The 13,142-nt window shown below is 42.4% G+C and overlaps 1 protein-coding gene across 2 annotated transcripts in view; it reads right to left on the bottom strand.

Moving 5' to 3' along the window:
* slc8a1b (solute carrier family 8 member 1b) overlaps positions 1-11,575 on the bottom strand; it is a gene marked incomplete at both ends in the record, with an annotated part of 88,591 nt that extends 77,016 nt beyond the window's left edge. For both annotated transcript variants that reach the window (XM_079229929.1, XM_079229930.1), the window contains 3 exons: positions 4,274-5,067; positions 6,640-6,804; positions 10,700-11,575. In XM_079229929.1, coding sequence (XP_079086055.1) covers positions 4,274-5,067; positions 6,640-6,804; positions 10,700-11,575 — 1,835 coding nt within the window. The remainder of the gene's footprint in view (positions 1-4,273; positions 5,068-6,639; positions 6,805-10,699) is intronic.
* Between the last annotated feature and the right edge of the window lie 1,567 nt (positions 11,576-13,142).

Genomic DNA, 13,142 nt, shown 5'->3' with positions numbered 1-13,142 from the left:
GTAACGTGACATCGTAGTGTAACATCGTAGTGCAACATTGTAGTGCAACATCGTAACGTGACATCGTAACATGACATCGTAACGTGACATCGTAGTGTGACATCGTAACGTGACATCGTAGTGTAACATCGTAACGTGACATCGTAGTGTAACATCGTAGTGTAACATTGTAGTGTAACATCGTAGTGTAACATCGTAGTGTAACAACATAGCGTGACATCGTAGTGTAACATCGTAGTGTGACATTGTAGTGTAACATCGTAGTGTAACATCGTAGTGTAACATTGTAGTGTAACAACGTAGCTTAACATCGTAGTGTAACATCGTAGCTTAACATCGTAGTGTAACATCGTAGTGTAACATCGTAGTGTAACAACGTAGCGTAACATCGTAGTGTAACATCGTAGTGTAACATCGTAGCGCAACATCGTAGTGTAACAACGTAGCGTGACATCGTAGTGTAACATCATAGTGTGACATCGTAGTGTAACATCGTAGTGTTACATCGTAGTGTAACATCGTAGTGTAACAACGTAGCGTAACATCGTAGTGTAACAACGTAGCGTGACATCGTAGTGTAACATCGTAGTGCAACATCGTAACGTGACATCGTAGTGTAACATCGTAGTGCAACATCGTAGTGCAACATCGTAACGTGACATCGTAGTGTAACATCGTAACGTGACATCGTAGTGTAACATCGTAGTGTGACATCATAGTGTAACATCGTAGTGTAACATCGTAGTGTAACATCGTAGTGTAACAACGTAGCGTAACATCGTAGTGTAACAACGTAGCGTGACATCGTAACGTGACATCGTAGTGTAACATCGCAGTGCAACATCGTAACGTGACATCGTAGTGTAACATCGTAACGTGACATCGTAGTGCAACATCGTAGTGTAACATCGTAGTGTAACATCGTAGTGTAACATCGTAACGTGACATCGTAGTGCAACATCGTAGTGTAACATCGTAGTGTAACATCGTAGTGCAACATCGTAACGTGACATCGTAGTGTAACATCGTAGTGTAACATCGTAGTGTAACAACGTAGTGTAACAACGTAGTGTAACAACGTAGCGTGACATCGTAGTGTAACATCGTAGTGTAACATCGTAGTGTAACAACGTAGTGTAACAACGTAGCGTGACATCGTAGTGTGACATCGTAGTGTAACATCGTAGTGTAACAACGTAGTGTAACAACGTAGTGTAACAACGTAGCGTGACATCGTAGTGTAACATCGTAGTCTAACATCGTAGTGTAACAACGTAGTGTAACAACGTAGTGCAACAACGTAGCGTGACATCGTAGTGTAACATCGTAGTCTAACATCGTAGTGTAACAACGTAGTGTAACAACGTAGTGTAACAACGTAGCGTGACATCGTAGTGTAACATCGTAGTGTAACATCGTAGTGTAACATCGCAACGTGACATCGTAACTAAAGTAAAGTAGTCAATCGCCCTTAGTGGACTTTCTGATGTAACGTTTACTAAAAAGCATCAACATTTACTTTTAGTTTCATACTGAACATTAACAGCCATCTCCTGGGTGAAAGTCCTGTGTTGGTTTGACTCATCCATCCCAGTCCAGTGTTTTATTATTAATAATATTATCATGATTATGATGCAAAGAGACTTCAACATTCAACGTTTCCCTGCTTGGCAGAGACGCATTATTCCCTGGCGACCGTTGAAGGACACTGTGTGGGAGTCAAACTTGTGATTCTCTGCTTACAAAATGGCCTCTTCCTACATGTTTCTCTTCAGAGACAAGTGCTATAGTTTACAGTCATCCCCGAGGAAACACACACACACACACACGCTGAACGTTACCATGATAGCCGGAAGGACAGTCCATCACTTGATGTGGACAAAGTGTTATTAAAACCCACTCAGTTCTGGCTGTGAGAGCCGCAAGCTATGGAAAGTATGCAGTCAGCCTGCGGCTGGACTCGCCTGCAGACATCTGCTTCAAATCGGACCAAAAACAGAAGAAAACAGAGAGTGAGTTTCCCCGTTACTAAGACGCCGTCTCCCCCATTGGTCCGTGGTGACAGCGCTCTGTGCTTCATGTCATTGCAACCCCTCGGTCCTCCAATCAATCGGAACGTTTCCAAACACCCAACTCTGGGTTTCCAAGGCAAACGGCTGACGGCCGCCAGCTAGAAAACAGACAAGAGCTCTGCGTCTCCTCCCCGCTGAAAATCTGGACCGACTGGCCGGTCTATTTAATTTTTAATAGCGTCCCATTTCACACGCAGCATCTCAATCAGCTGCGGCAGCTCTTAACCTCAAGCCTCCCGAGAAGACACCGAGGAAATCACACCTCCCAGAGATGTTCATTGAGCCAATATTCTGTGATAACGAAGGATCCAACTGGCCATAAAGCAGCGAGCGGCCCAGACGGTAGCCGCTGTGGAGCCCGAGGCCCAAACAGAAGTCTCTCCAGGTGGACACGCCCACCTGACCGGCCAACAGAAAAGCATCACGCTGCATCCTTTCCCCTCGGTCTGGAGAAGGTGGCCGTGTGGAGGGTGCACTCGGTGTTCAGTGAGCATGAGTCAGAGCAGCAGGTTAGAAAACGGCTCCAACAAAGGCGTCCATTTGATGTCGCTCAATAAAAACACGCAATTGAAATTACAAAGACGACAGAAATCCATACGCAGCGCTCTTCTTCATCGCTGGTGCTGCAAAGATGACTGAGCAACAGAAATATATTGATATTGACAACATAAGACGATAAGAAGAGACATTGTGCACCGAAGGATCCATTTAGAAATAGAGCTTGATTGTTACTTCAGTCTTTTGTAGGTTTGTAGTTTGATTCTTAATGTCTTTGCTTTCTTTGTGTGGTGCTGTCAATCATTCTGTCCAGTAGCACACACACTGACACCACCAGTATCTGGACTGGTGCGGGCGTGCCTGAGTGCAACATGATGATACTGTGAACTTCACGTAGAGAACAATTCATTTAAATGTTATCGTAATCGCAATATGCTCGACTGCAACTGCAAAAAGGCAGGAAGTGCAATACAAGTGTCCTAAAGGACCCTTTTTTTATAAATATTGTTACTGCAGAAACATCATATTCTACACACCAAAATCTTTGTTTGTTACAAATCACCCCGCCCCCCAAAACATCGCACAAAATGAGAATAATTACATCAAAAATAACATTATTCCATCTAATGTCGCAAATTATATCGCAATGGCAACATCAGTTAAAAGAATCCCAATAAGGTATTCATTCAAGCCGCAGCTTTAAGACAATCACAAGAACGCTTTCTAACTACAACGTCGGCATTTACCGGACGCCGTTCTCTAGAACCGGCTCCCATCCGTGTGAGTCCGCTAATGAGTCAACGAGTCAGAGTATCAAACTAGCAGCTGCTGCCCAAACACACGCATGTGTGTTCACAGTCCACGTTATCAGCATGAAATATTTAAAGAACAGCAGAGCCGAGGATTTTGGAATGATGTTGTGTTTGGAGCCAAAGATGTCCGCCTCGTGGTAGAAGGATAACCGCATAACCATCATGCACCTCACCACGCAGTAAGGCCTCTCCGTCTGCCGAAGAACAGCTCTGAACTGTTGCTGCGGCATTTCACGGCAGGGATCCTTAAATGGAGCTTCAAGTTCTTTTCACACAAAACAAGATGACCAAATAAATTTAAAAACACCCTGAGCTGCTGCTCTGGGATGTTCTCACACAGTATGAAGCCGTTGCAAAGGGCAGCTGGCATTTCTTTAAAACAGCCTTTGTGTATCCAAACAAGGTTCCCTGATAGACGCTCTGTCCGAGCAGCGCCCTGATTCCCCGCTGCTGACTCAGAGTTTCTTTAAGCAAGGCACTTGAGGGAAAACTTAAACACTTCTTATTCTATTATTTCCAACCGTCCAAACAAAGAACCCAACTTCTTGGCTCCTGCAGCTTCAGCTATTGTGCTGACTGCACAGTGCAGAGATGAAGATAAAACAGCAGCTCAACAGAATCAAAGCAAACAGAATTAGACAGACAGATGAGGGTGAAAGTAGAGAACCAATGAGTAGAAAGTAGAATAAAAAGGGTGGGGTATTGTTGACTTGGTCCCCGATCGGCGGTCCGCCTCGCCGCTCATCGTGACCGCCACCTCACACTCACACCTTCACTTTCTCACATCATCATCATCAGCAGCAGCAGCAGCAGCAGCAGCATTTGCAGCATCGCACCGCCGCGTAGCGTGAAAACAGATCACGAATCAAATGAACAGCTTGAGTTACTCACAAGATCTCGTCGTTCTGGAACTCCAGGACGCCGTGAACGTCCTCGAAGTCCTCGCCGCTGCCGCGCGCCGTCCCCTCCACCGTCTTGTACGGCAGCGTGACCACGCCGCGAGCGCCCGACGTCCTCAGCACCTTCACCTCCATGGTGCCGACGCTCTCGCTCACGTGGTAAACGGGCTCCTCGAACGTGAAGATGCCGGCGTGGTCGTCGTCGAAGATGGTGACGGTCGCCGTGGCGGGCAAGCCGAGGCACGCCATGGTGTCCACGTGGTTGGCCGACTCGCCGCCGTCCTCGGGCTCCTCGCCTTCGGCCGTCAGAATCTTCACGTTGGAGAGGTGGATCAGGAAGTTCTCGTCCTCTTCGAAGATGTCGTCGTCGATGATGCCCACGCGGATCTCCTTCATCGTCTCGCCGGCCTTGAAGACCACCATGCCCTCCGTGAACTCGTAGTCCGATCCGGCGTTGGCCGTGCCGTCCTCCGTCCGGTAGTCCACGGCCAGCGTTTTGCCCAAGTCGCCGCCGCGTCGCACCACGTTCACCGCCACCGTGCCGCAGTTCTCCAGGCACTGGTACGAGCAGGGCTCGAAGAAGATCTTGGAGATGGGGTCGTTGTCGCCGACATCGGAGCGAACCTCGTGCATGCTGACGGCCTTTCGCGCCTGATCGGCGGCATGCTTCTTCAGGATGTTGCCGGCGCCGGTCATCAGCCGGGTGGCCTGGCAGCGGTAGAAGGCGCGGCTCTTCTGCTGCTGGCTCAGGACTTGGTAGTTGGCGAGCTCAATGAGTTGTTCCACCTGGTCGGACGAGACGAGACAGAACACGAATAGAGCGTGAAAAGGTTGGAAAACATCGGCTCACATTCCAATCCGCCAGAGACCTGGACCCCAGACTGTTGGTGCAGGACGTCGTCCTGTGGGGCAACTTGGAGAAGACAATGCTGCTGAACATCGAGCTCCATGAGCTCCATGAGCTCCATCAATGAGTCAGCATCAGAAACACAAAGAGCATCGATCGTACAACAGTCACAGTGTTAAATCATGTCAACAGACTTTGGTTTAGAGACCTTTGCAGCCAAGTCATCAAACGTCTGCGTGTACACGTTGTGTGTTGTCTGCTCCAAGCCGTCTCCAGAGGTCAGACGACGGTCTCTTAGACTGAGACACAGTCTGCTGCTCGTCATCTCCGGCTGGGAGACATTCAAGGTGTTGACGAACTCTGGACCGAACAAGGCGACCCTCTAACTAACAGCCCACTGACCTGGAACGCTGTGTTCTTGGTGCATTCTCCATCTTTAATGGTTCATGTTCTTCCGTCGCATTTTAAAGCTATTGCGTCGCTTCCGTTGCAAAAGACCTTTTGCACGTTTACCTTCGTCGTCACTGTTTGAAAACTGTGAAACGCTCTCTCTCTGTCAGATCGGCCGAGTCTTTACGAGGCAAGGCAGTAAAAGTGACCCTGTGCACGTTCCACTCAAAGAGTTTGCATCAGCTACAGATGAGCTGCAGGTCAAGCAACAACAACCAGTATTGTAGTCGCTCTACCTGACGTTAACACATGAGCGTGAGGGAAGTGTTTGTTTTGGTTAATCAGCTTCATTGTTAATCCAAAGAGGGGCGAGCGTGAACACCTGTTTGAGCCGCTCTCATGCGTGTAACACGGATTACTGTCTTGATGCTCGCAGCTTATATTATTATGCATTTTAGTGTGAACGCTTTTCCAGACAATAGACGGGCAATGAGTGGAATGCCATATTTGATTTGGTTTACACAATGGTAGGAAACAAAAAGACAATGAGGGAAGAAGATGTGTTAGAACAGGCATTCTTGATTTTAGTCCAGTTTTATGGTTATTTTGTATTATTATTCAATGCATTATTTATTTATTGTAATATATTTATTTATTTAAGGCAATATGTATTTTTTTATTTAAGGCAGTATTTTGTATTACTTTAATAAAAGCAGTATTTTTGTATTACTTTATTAAAAGCAGTATTTTTGTATTACTTTATTGAAGGCAGTATTTTTCATGCTTGTTATTGAAGGCAGGCCTTAATTCAATGATCCTGCATCAATGAAACAAACACACTACCTCAATGTTTATCATACTTTGAATTAAATATGAACAGCGTCTGTCTTCATCTTTTTATCTACATGTGGATTTATTGCAAACGTGTTTTTTTTTGCGTAAAATAATCAGATTAATTTGAGGTTGTGATGAGACCCCGGCTGCATTCATCACCATAATCACTGCAGTAATGGAAGCAAACAGAAAGGTTATTATGTCGGTTCAGTTTCCACACCAGGAAACCGACGCTGAGGGGATAACCACCCGACCGGCGCGGCATGGGTTCAACTGGGTGGACTCACCTCCTTGTCGGGGTGCTTCTGCTTCAGCTCCTTCAGGATCTTGGCCATGTCTCTCCGGGTCTCGTCCTCGTCCAGATCCTTCTCGTCGATGTCCAAACCCAGAGGCCCGTCCAGGAAGTCCACGCCGTGAGAGTTCAGCATCTTCCCGTCCATCTCGATGTCCACCTTGGAGACGGAGGAGAAAGAGTTTCAATCGGTGCCGTCGATCTAAGGCTCAGTGGACGTTGAGGGGAAACCCAGTTCTGGAGGTTTACTGAGAGCTGTGTGTAGCATCGCTCGTTACGTGCTTTAGTTATTAGACTTGTTATGAGACTTGTTATGAGACTTGTTATTATACTTGTTATTATACTTGTTATAAGACTTGTTATTAGACTTGTTATTATACTTGTTATTATACTTGTTATTATACTTGTTATTATACTTGTTATAAGACTTGTTATTAGACTTGTTATTATACTTGTTATTATACTTGTTATTATACTTGTTATTAGACTTGTTATGAGACTTGTTATAAGATTTGTTATAAGACTTGTTATTAGACTTGTTATTATACTTGTTATAAGACTTGTTATTAGACTTGTTATAAGACTTGTTTTTATACTTGTTATAAGACTTGTTATTATACTTGTTATAAGACTTGTTATTATACTTGTTATTATACTTGTTATAAGACTTGTTATTAGACTTGTTGTTAGACTTGTTATAAGACTTGTTATAAGACTTGTTATTATACTTGTTATTAGACTTGTTATAAGACTTGTTATTAGACTTGTTATGAGACTTGTTATTAGACTTGTTATAAGACTTGTTATAAGACTTGTTATTAGACTTGTTATTAGACTTGTTATGAGACTTGTTATAAGATTTGTTATAAGACTTGTTATTATACTTGTTATTAGACTTGTTATAAGACTTGTTATTAGACTTGTTATGAGACTTGTTATTAGACTTGTTATAAGACTTGTTATTAGACTTGTTATTAGACTTGTTATGAGACTTGTTATAAGATTTGTTATAAGACTTGTTATTATACTTGTTATTATACTTGTTATAAGACTTGTTATTAGACTTGTTATTAGACTTGTTATTATACTTGTTATTATACTTGTTATTATACTTGTTATTAGACTTGTTGTTAGACTTGTTATAAGACTTGTTATAAGACTTGTTATTATACTTGTTATTAGACTTGTTATAAGACTTGTTATTAGACTTGTTGTTAGACTTGTTATGAGACTTGTTATTATACTTGTTATTAGACTTGTTATTAGACTTGTTATAAGACTTGTTATTAGACTTGTTATGAGACTTGTTATAAGATTTGTTATAAGACTTGTTATTATACTTGTTATTATACTTGTTATAAGACTTGTTATTAGACTTGTTATTATACTTGTTATTATACTTGTTATTATACTTGTTATAAGACTTGTTATTAGACTTGTTATTATACTTGTTATTATACTTGTTATTATACTTGTTATTAGACTTGTTATGAGACTTGTTATAAGATTTGTTATAAGACTTGTTATTAGACTTGTTATTATACTTGTTATAAGACTTGTTATTAGACTTGTTATAAGACTTGTTTTTATACTTGTTATAATACTTGTTATTATACTTGTTATAAGACTTGTTATTATACTTGTTATTATACTTGTTATAAGACTTGTTATTAGACTTGTTGTTAGACTTGTTATAAGACTTGTTATAAGACTTGTTATTAGACTTGTTACAAGACTTGTTATTAGACTTGTTATGAGACTTGTTATTAGACTTGTTATAAGACTTGTTATAAGACTTGTTATTAGACTTGTTATTAGACTTGTTATGAGACTTGTTATAAGATTTGTTATAAGACTTGTTATTATACTTGTTATTAGACTTGTTATAAGACTTGTTATTAGACTTGTTATGAGACTTGTTATTAGACTTGTTATAAGACTTGTTATTAGACTTGTTATTAGACTTGTTATGAGACTTGTTATAAGATTTGTTATAAGACTTGTTATTATACTTGTTATTATACTTGTTATAAGACTTGTTATTAGACTTGTTATAATACTTGTTATTATACTTGTTATAAGACTTGTTATTAGACTTGTTGTTAGACTTGTTATAAGACTTGTTATTATACTTGTTATTAGACTTGTTATAAGACTTGTTATTAGACTTGTTGTTAGACTTGTTATAAGACTTGTTATTAGACTTGTTATTAGACTTGTTATGAGACTTGTTATAAGATTTGTTATAAGACTTGTTATTATACTTGTTATTATACTTGTTATAAGACTTGTTATTAGACTTGTTATAATACTTGTTATTATACTTGTTATAAGACTTGTTGTTAGACTTGTTATAAGACTTGTTATTATACTTGTTATTAGACTTGTTATAAGACTTGTTATTAGACTTGTTGTTAGACTTGTTATAAGACTTGTTATTAGACTTGTTATTAGACTTGTTATTAGACTTGTTATGAGACTTGTTATAAGATTTGTTATAAGACTTGTTATTAGATTTGTTATTAGACTTGTTATTAGACTTGTTATGAGACTTGTTATAAGATTTGTTATAAGACTTGTTATAAGACTTGTTTTTATACTTGTTATAAGACTTGTTATTATACTTGTTATAAGACTTGTTATTAGACTTGTTATAAGACTTGTTATTATACTTGTTATAAGATTTGTTATTAGACTTGTTATAAGACTTGTTATTAGACTTGTTATAAGACTTGTTATTAGACTTGTTATAAGACTTGTTATTAGACTTGTTATTAGACTTGTTATAAGACTTGTTATTAGACTTGTTATTAGACTTGTTATAAGACTTGTTATTAGACTTGTTATAAGACTTGTTATTAGACTTGTTATTAGACTTGTTATAAGACTTCTTATTAGACTTGTGATAAGACTTGTTATTAGACTTGTTATAAGACTTGTTATTAGACTTGTTATTAGACTTGTTATAAGACTTGTTATTAGACTTCTCGCATTCATTGAAAGTTGATGTCTTTTCGCCAGAAGTTGAGATGAAAGAGCTCTTTGTGTATTAATGGAGCTCTGCTTCTTAATAATTAAAGGAGAGAAACTCTTCATAAGCGTAGGTCACAAGACTGAAGACGTAATCCGATGCATAGAACACAAAGCAGCAGATAGGAATCAAAACAGGAAATTAAAAACATAATCCAGAACTATCTGTGTGTGTTTCACAGAGTTTACCTGGCAGAAGTCAGTAAAGCAGAGAATTGTTTTAGATTGTCTGGTTGAGGACGACTTCATTAAGTTAATGACATCTACTGGCTGATAGGGCTGCACTTTATTACACACTAACGGAGGAATTCTAGCTTCAGAAATGCTTATATGACATATTCCACATTTATATATTCCACATATCTGTTGGGGGGAAGAAGAGTACAATTCAACAAAGGGTTAAATTAATCTAAATATTTAAAGACGTTAGATTCAGCTCTAGTGTATTGCTGTAGTATTTACATTATGTAGAAATACATTATACAATTTCAGATGTTCTTTTGCTTTGGATAAATATTTAATATTTAATACAACTTTGGTCCATTATTTCTACTGGTTATGAAAACATTGTTCTGAATCTGACAGGACAAATGAGCAAGAACGGCTTATTTTATAATATTATATTATGGCACGAAATGCATTCTACTGGTTCGTGTACCGGGACAAGAAAAACAAAACAGCAGATGAAAGTCACTTAGGATTCATGATGGAGACATTAAATACTTCACCAGTCAGTCAGCGCTGTGGCGTTCTTTATAATATCCAAGAGGCAACTATCGGCTCAATAAGAAGACCGGTGGTCCGCACCACGGTGTGGTTTTGATTCCTAAACATAACTGTTGGTTTAGTTGCTTGAACATAACTGTGTGTGACAGTTTTCCTAAACCTGAATGTACATTGTTATTTTAAGCCCAATCTTTATGTTTTTCCCTCACCTAACTTGACATAATGCCGGTCCGAGGGACACAGCAACACAGCAACACAGCAACACAGCAACACAAACCAGCGCACCCCTGTGATCTTACCTTGGAAGGCAGCGGGCGGTCGCCCTCGGTCTCGATGATCATGCCGCGCTGCTTGCCGGTGCGGTAGCGCTTGTACACGTACTTGTAGAACAGCAGGCGGCGGTCGGCCACCCAGGCGAACAGCACGCAGATGGGGAAGAAGAAGAAGGTGAGCAGCCCCTCCCACACCTGCACCACGCCGGGCGAGATCACGGCGAGGATCAGGTAGAGCCAGATGTAGGCGAAGATGCTCCAGGTGGCCGTGACGAAGAAGACGCGCAGGTGCTTGACCTTCCTCGTCTCGCCGTCCGGCACCACGTACACGCACAGCCCGATGATGACGAACATGTTGAAGGCCGCGGAGCCCACGATGGTGGCCGGGCCCAGCGTGCCGGCCTCGAACCCGTGACCTATGACCTCTATGACCGACAGCAGGATCTCGGGGGCCGAAGAGCCCAGAGCCATGAGGGTGAGATTGGAGACGGTCTCGTTCCAGATCCGAACGGTGGTGGTGGTGGTCTCCCCGTTGGGTTTCTTGATGGTGATCTCCTTCTCCTGCGACGTGATGACCTCTATCGACGCCATGAAGCGGTCCGCGATGATCGACACGCCCAGGAACATGTATACCAGAGCCACGAAGTACACCGTCGCCCGGGCCACTTTGTCGCCGAACGACGGGTTTTGGGGCTCCCAGATGGGCAGGACCACGCCCTTGGTGCACGCCTCGGGCTTGCTGCATTCGGTTTTATTGGTGGACACCACGGACACGGAGTCGCCCAGGGCGTCCTCGGGCGGAGCGCCGGCCCACGAGGGATGGAGCTCCAGGAGGAGAACCAGGGCGACGACTGCTAGCCGCAGGGCCGGGGACCGGAGGGAGGAGGGATCCCGGCGACCCATGCTGACGTCCGAACCGGAGCTGGGAGGAGACGATGGATGAGGACGTTGAACCTTTAAAGGGAACAGAGAATTCTGATCAGACCAACCTGACGCAAGTTGTTCAAAGCAGTGACATGTTTGGAAAAAAAGGGTTTTGGTTTGATTCCCCACTTAACACGACTTATTCAAGCAGAGCGGACTGCAGATGTGACTCCACGACATCGTCTAAATACCTCGTGATGGATGGTGAACTCTAACGGAAGGTGGGTGTAACAGGCGTGTTGCAGCAAAATAAATCACAGCGTTGTTTCAAGGCTGTGTGTGTGTGTGTGTGTGTGTGTGTGTGTGTGTGTGTGTCACACTTTGGGCTTCTATATTCGTTTAACTAAAGTTGTGAAAGGTCAAATCTGTCTCAAACAGACTCTCAGGTCTCTGCAGAGTCTGAGCACTGGGGCTGCTCACTGTGAGGCATTGAGAACCTTAAAACAACAACACAACAACAACAACAACAACAACAACAACAACAACAACAACAACATGTGTTCCAGGCAAGATGTTTGCTAAACTGTTTGAGGGGCAGCAGGTTCCAATAACCCCACCGGAGATAAACTCCTTCTCCCTGCAGCAGTGATAGCTTATTAACTCTCTGGGATCGGACAGCTTTAGCAGCTTTAACAGCTCTGAAGCCACGCAGACGTCACTTCAAGGGGAGTTTGTGTTTACATTTTGTATTTTTTTTTAAACTGGCAGATGAGATAAGAAAATCTGCAAGAAAAATTATGAATAAGGAAAAGAAACAACAACAATGGCCTTGAAAATCACCATGAACTTCTCTTCCTGGCAGTCAGTTAGTGAATCAACTCGTTTGTGATGACTTTCTCTTCAACGATAAACTTATTTGTTTCACATTTGATATGTTTGCCTCGTTATCTACAACAACACAGTGCAGTGAGGAGGCAACGTCCAATCATTCAATCATTCAAAGCTGTATTTGACTTTCAGAAATCACTGAGGTTCCCCTTCGTCTCCTCCGGTGACGGTAGATACCCGTCAACGTTAAACAGAGGGAAGCAAAAGGTCACCGGCACCCGGAGGTGAGGTGGTTCCAGATCACTGTTGGGGCAGAGAGAGCGTCCATCTTCAGGGTGTGTGGCAGGTAATCTACAACTCTGACGCTCAGTTTCAATGGTGATGCTTTGGGGATGAAAAGAAAGAAACGTGTGTGCTCATGTTCTCTGACCAGGTTCAGTCTTTAGTGAGAACAACATGTTTCACATCGCCCGTATCTGTCTGCCAACACCAACGTGTCCTCATCCAGTGCGATACCTTTCATGTTGTGCGTTTTCCTACGAAAATACAGCGACAAGCGTGTACTTGCGTACACAAGCGCCTTCATGCTCGTTTCTTAAATAAACTTGTCAGGTTGAGGTTAGACGACAAATAAACCAGCGATGACGTCTCGTTTCAAGCGGATCACGACAGTAATCCTTTGAAATCTGGGATCGATGAGACCAGCGGAGACCCGGAGACAAAGATCAGCGCTCCTCGGACCGGCTTCTCCCACTGTCCAGCGTGCCAACGTCCATTT

The sequence above is a fragment of the Taurulus bubalis genome, assembly GCF_910589615.1.
Source record: "Taurulus bubalis genome assembly, chromosome: 14".
NCBI classification, from domain to species: domain Eukaryota; kingdom Metazoa; phylum Chordata; class Actinopteri; order Perciformes; family Cottidae; genus Taurulus; species Taurulus bubalis.
The sequence above is the reverse complement of the archived record's forward strand: the minus strand, read 5'-3'. Positions and strand labels throughout refer to the sequence as shown.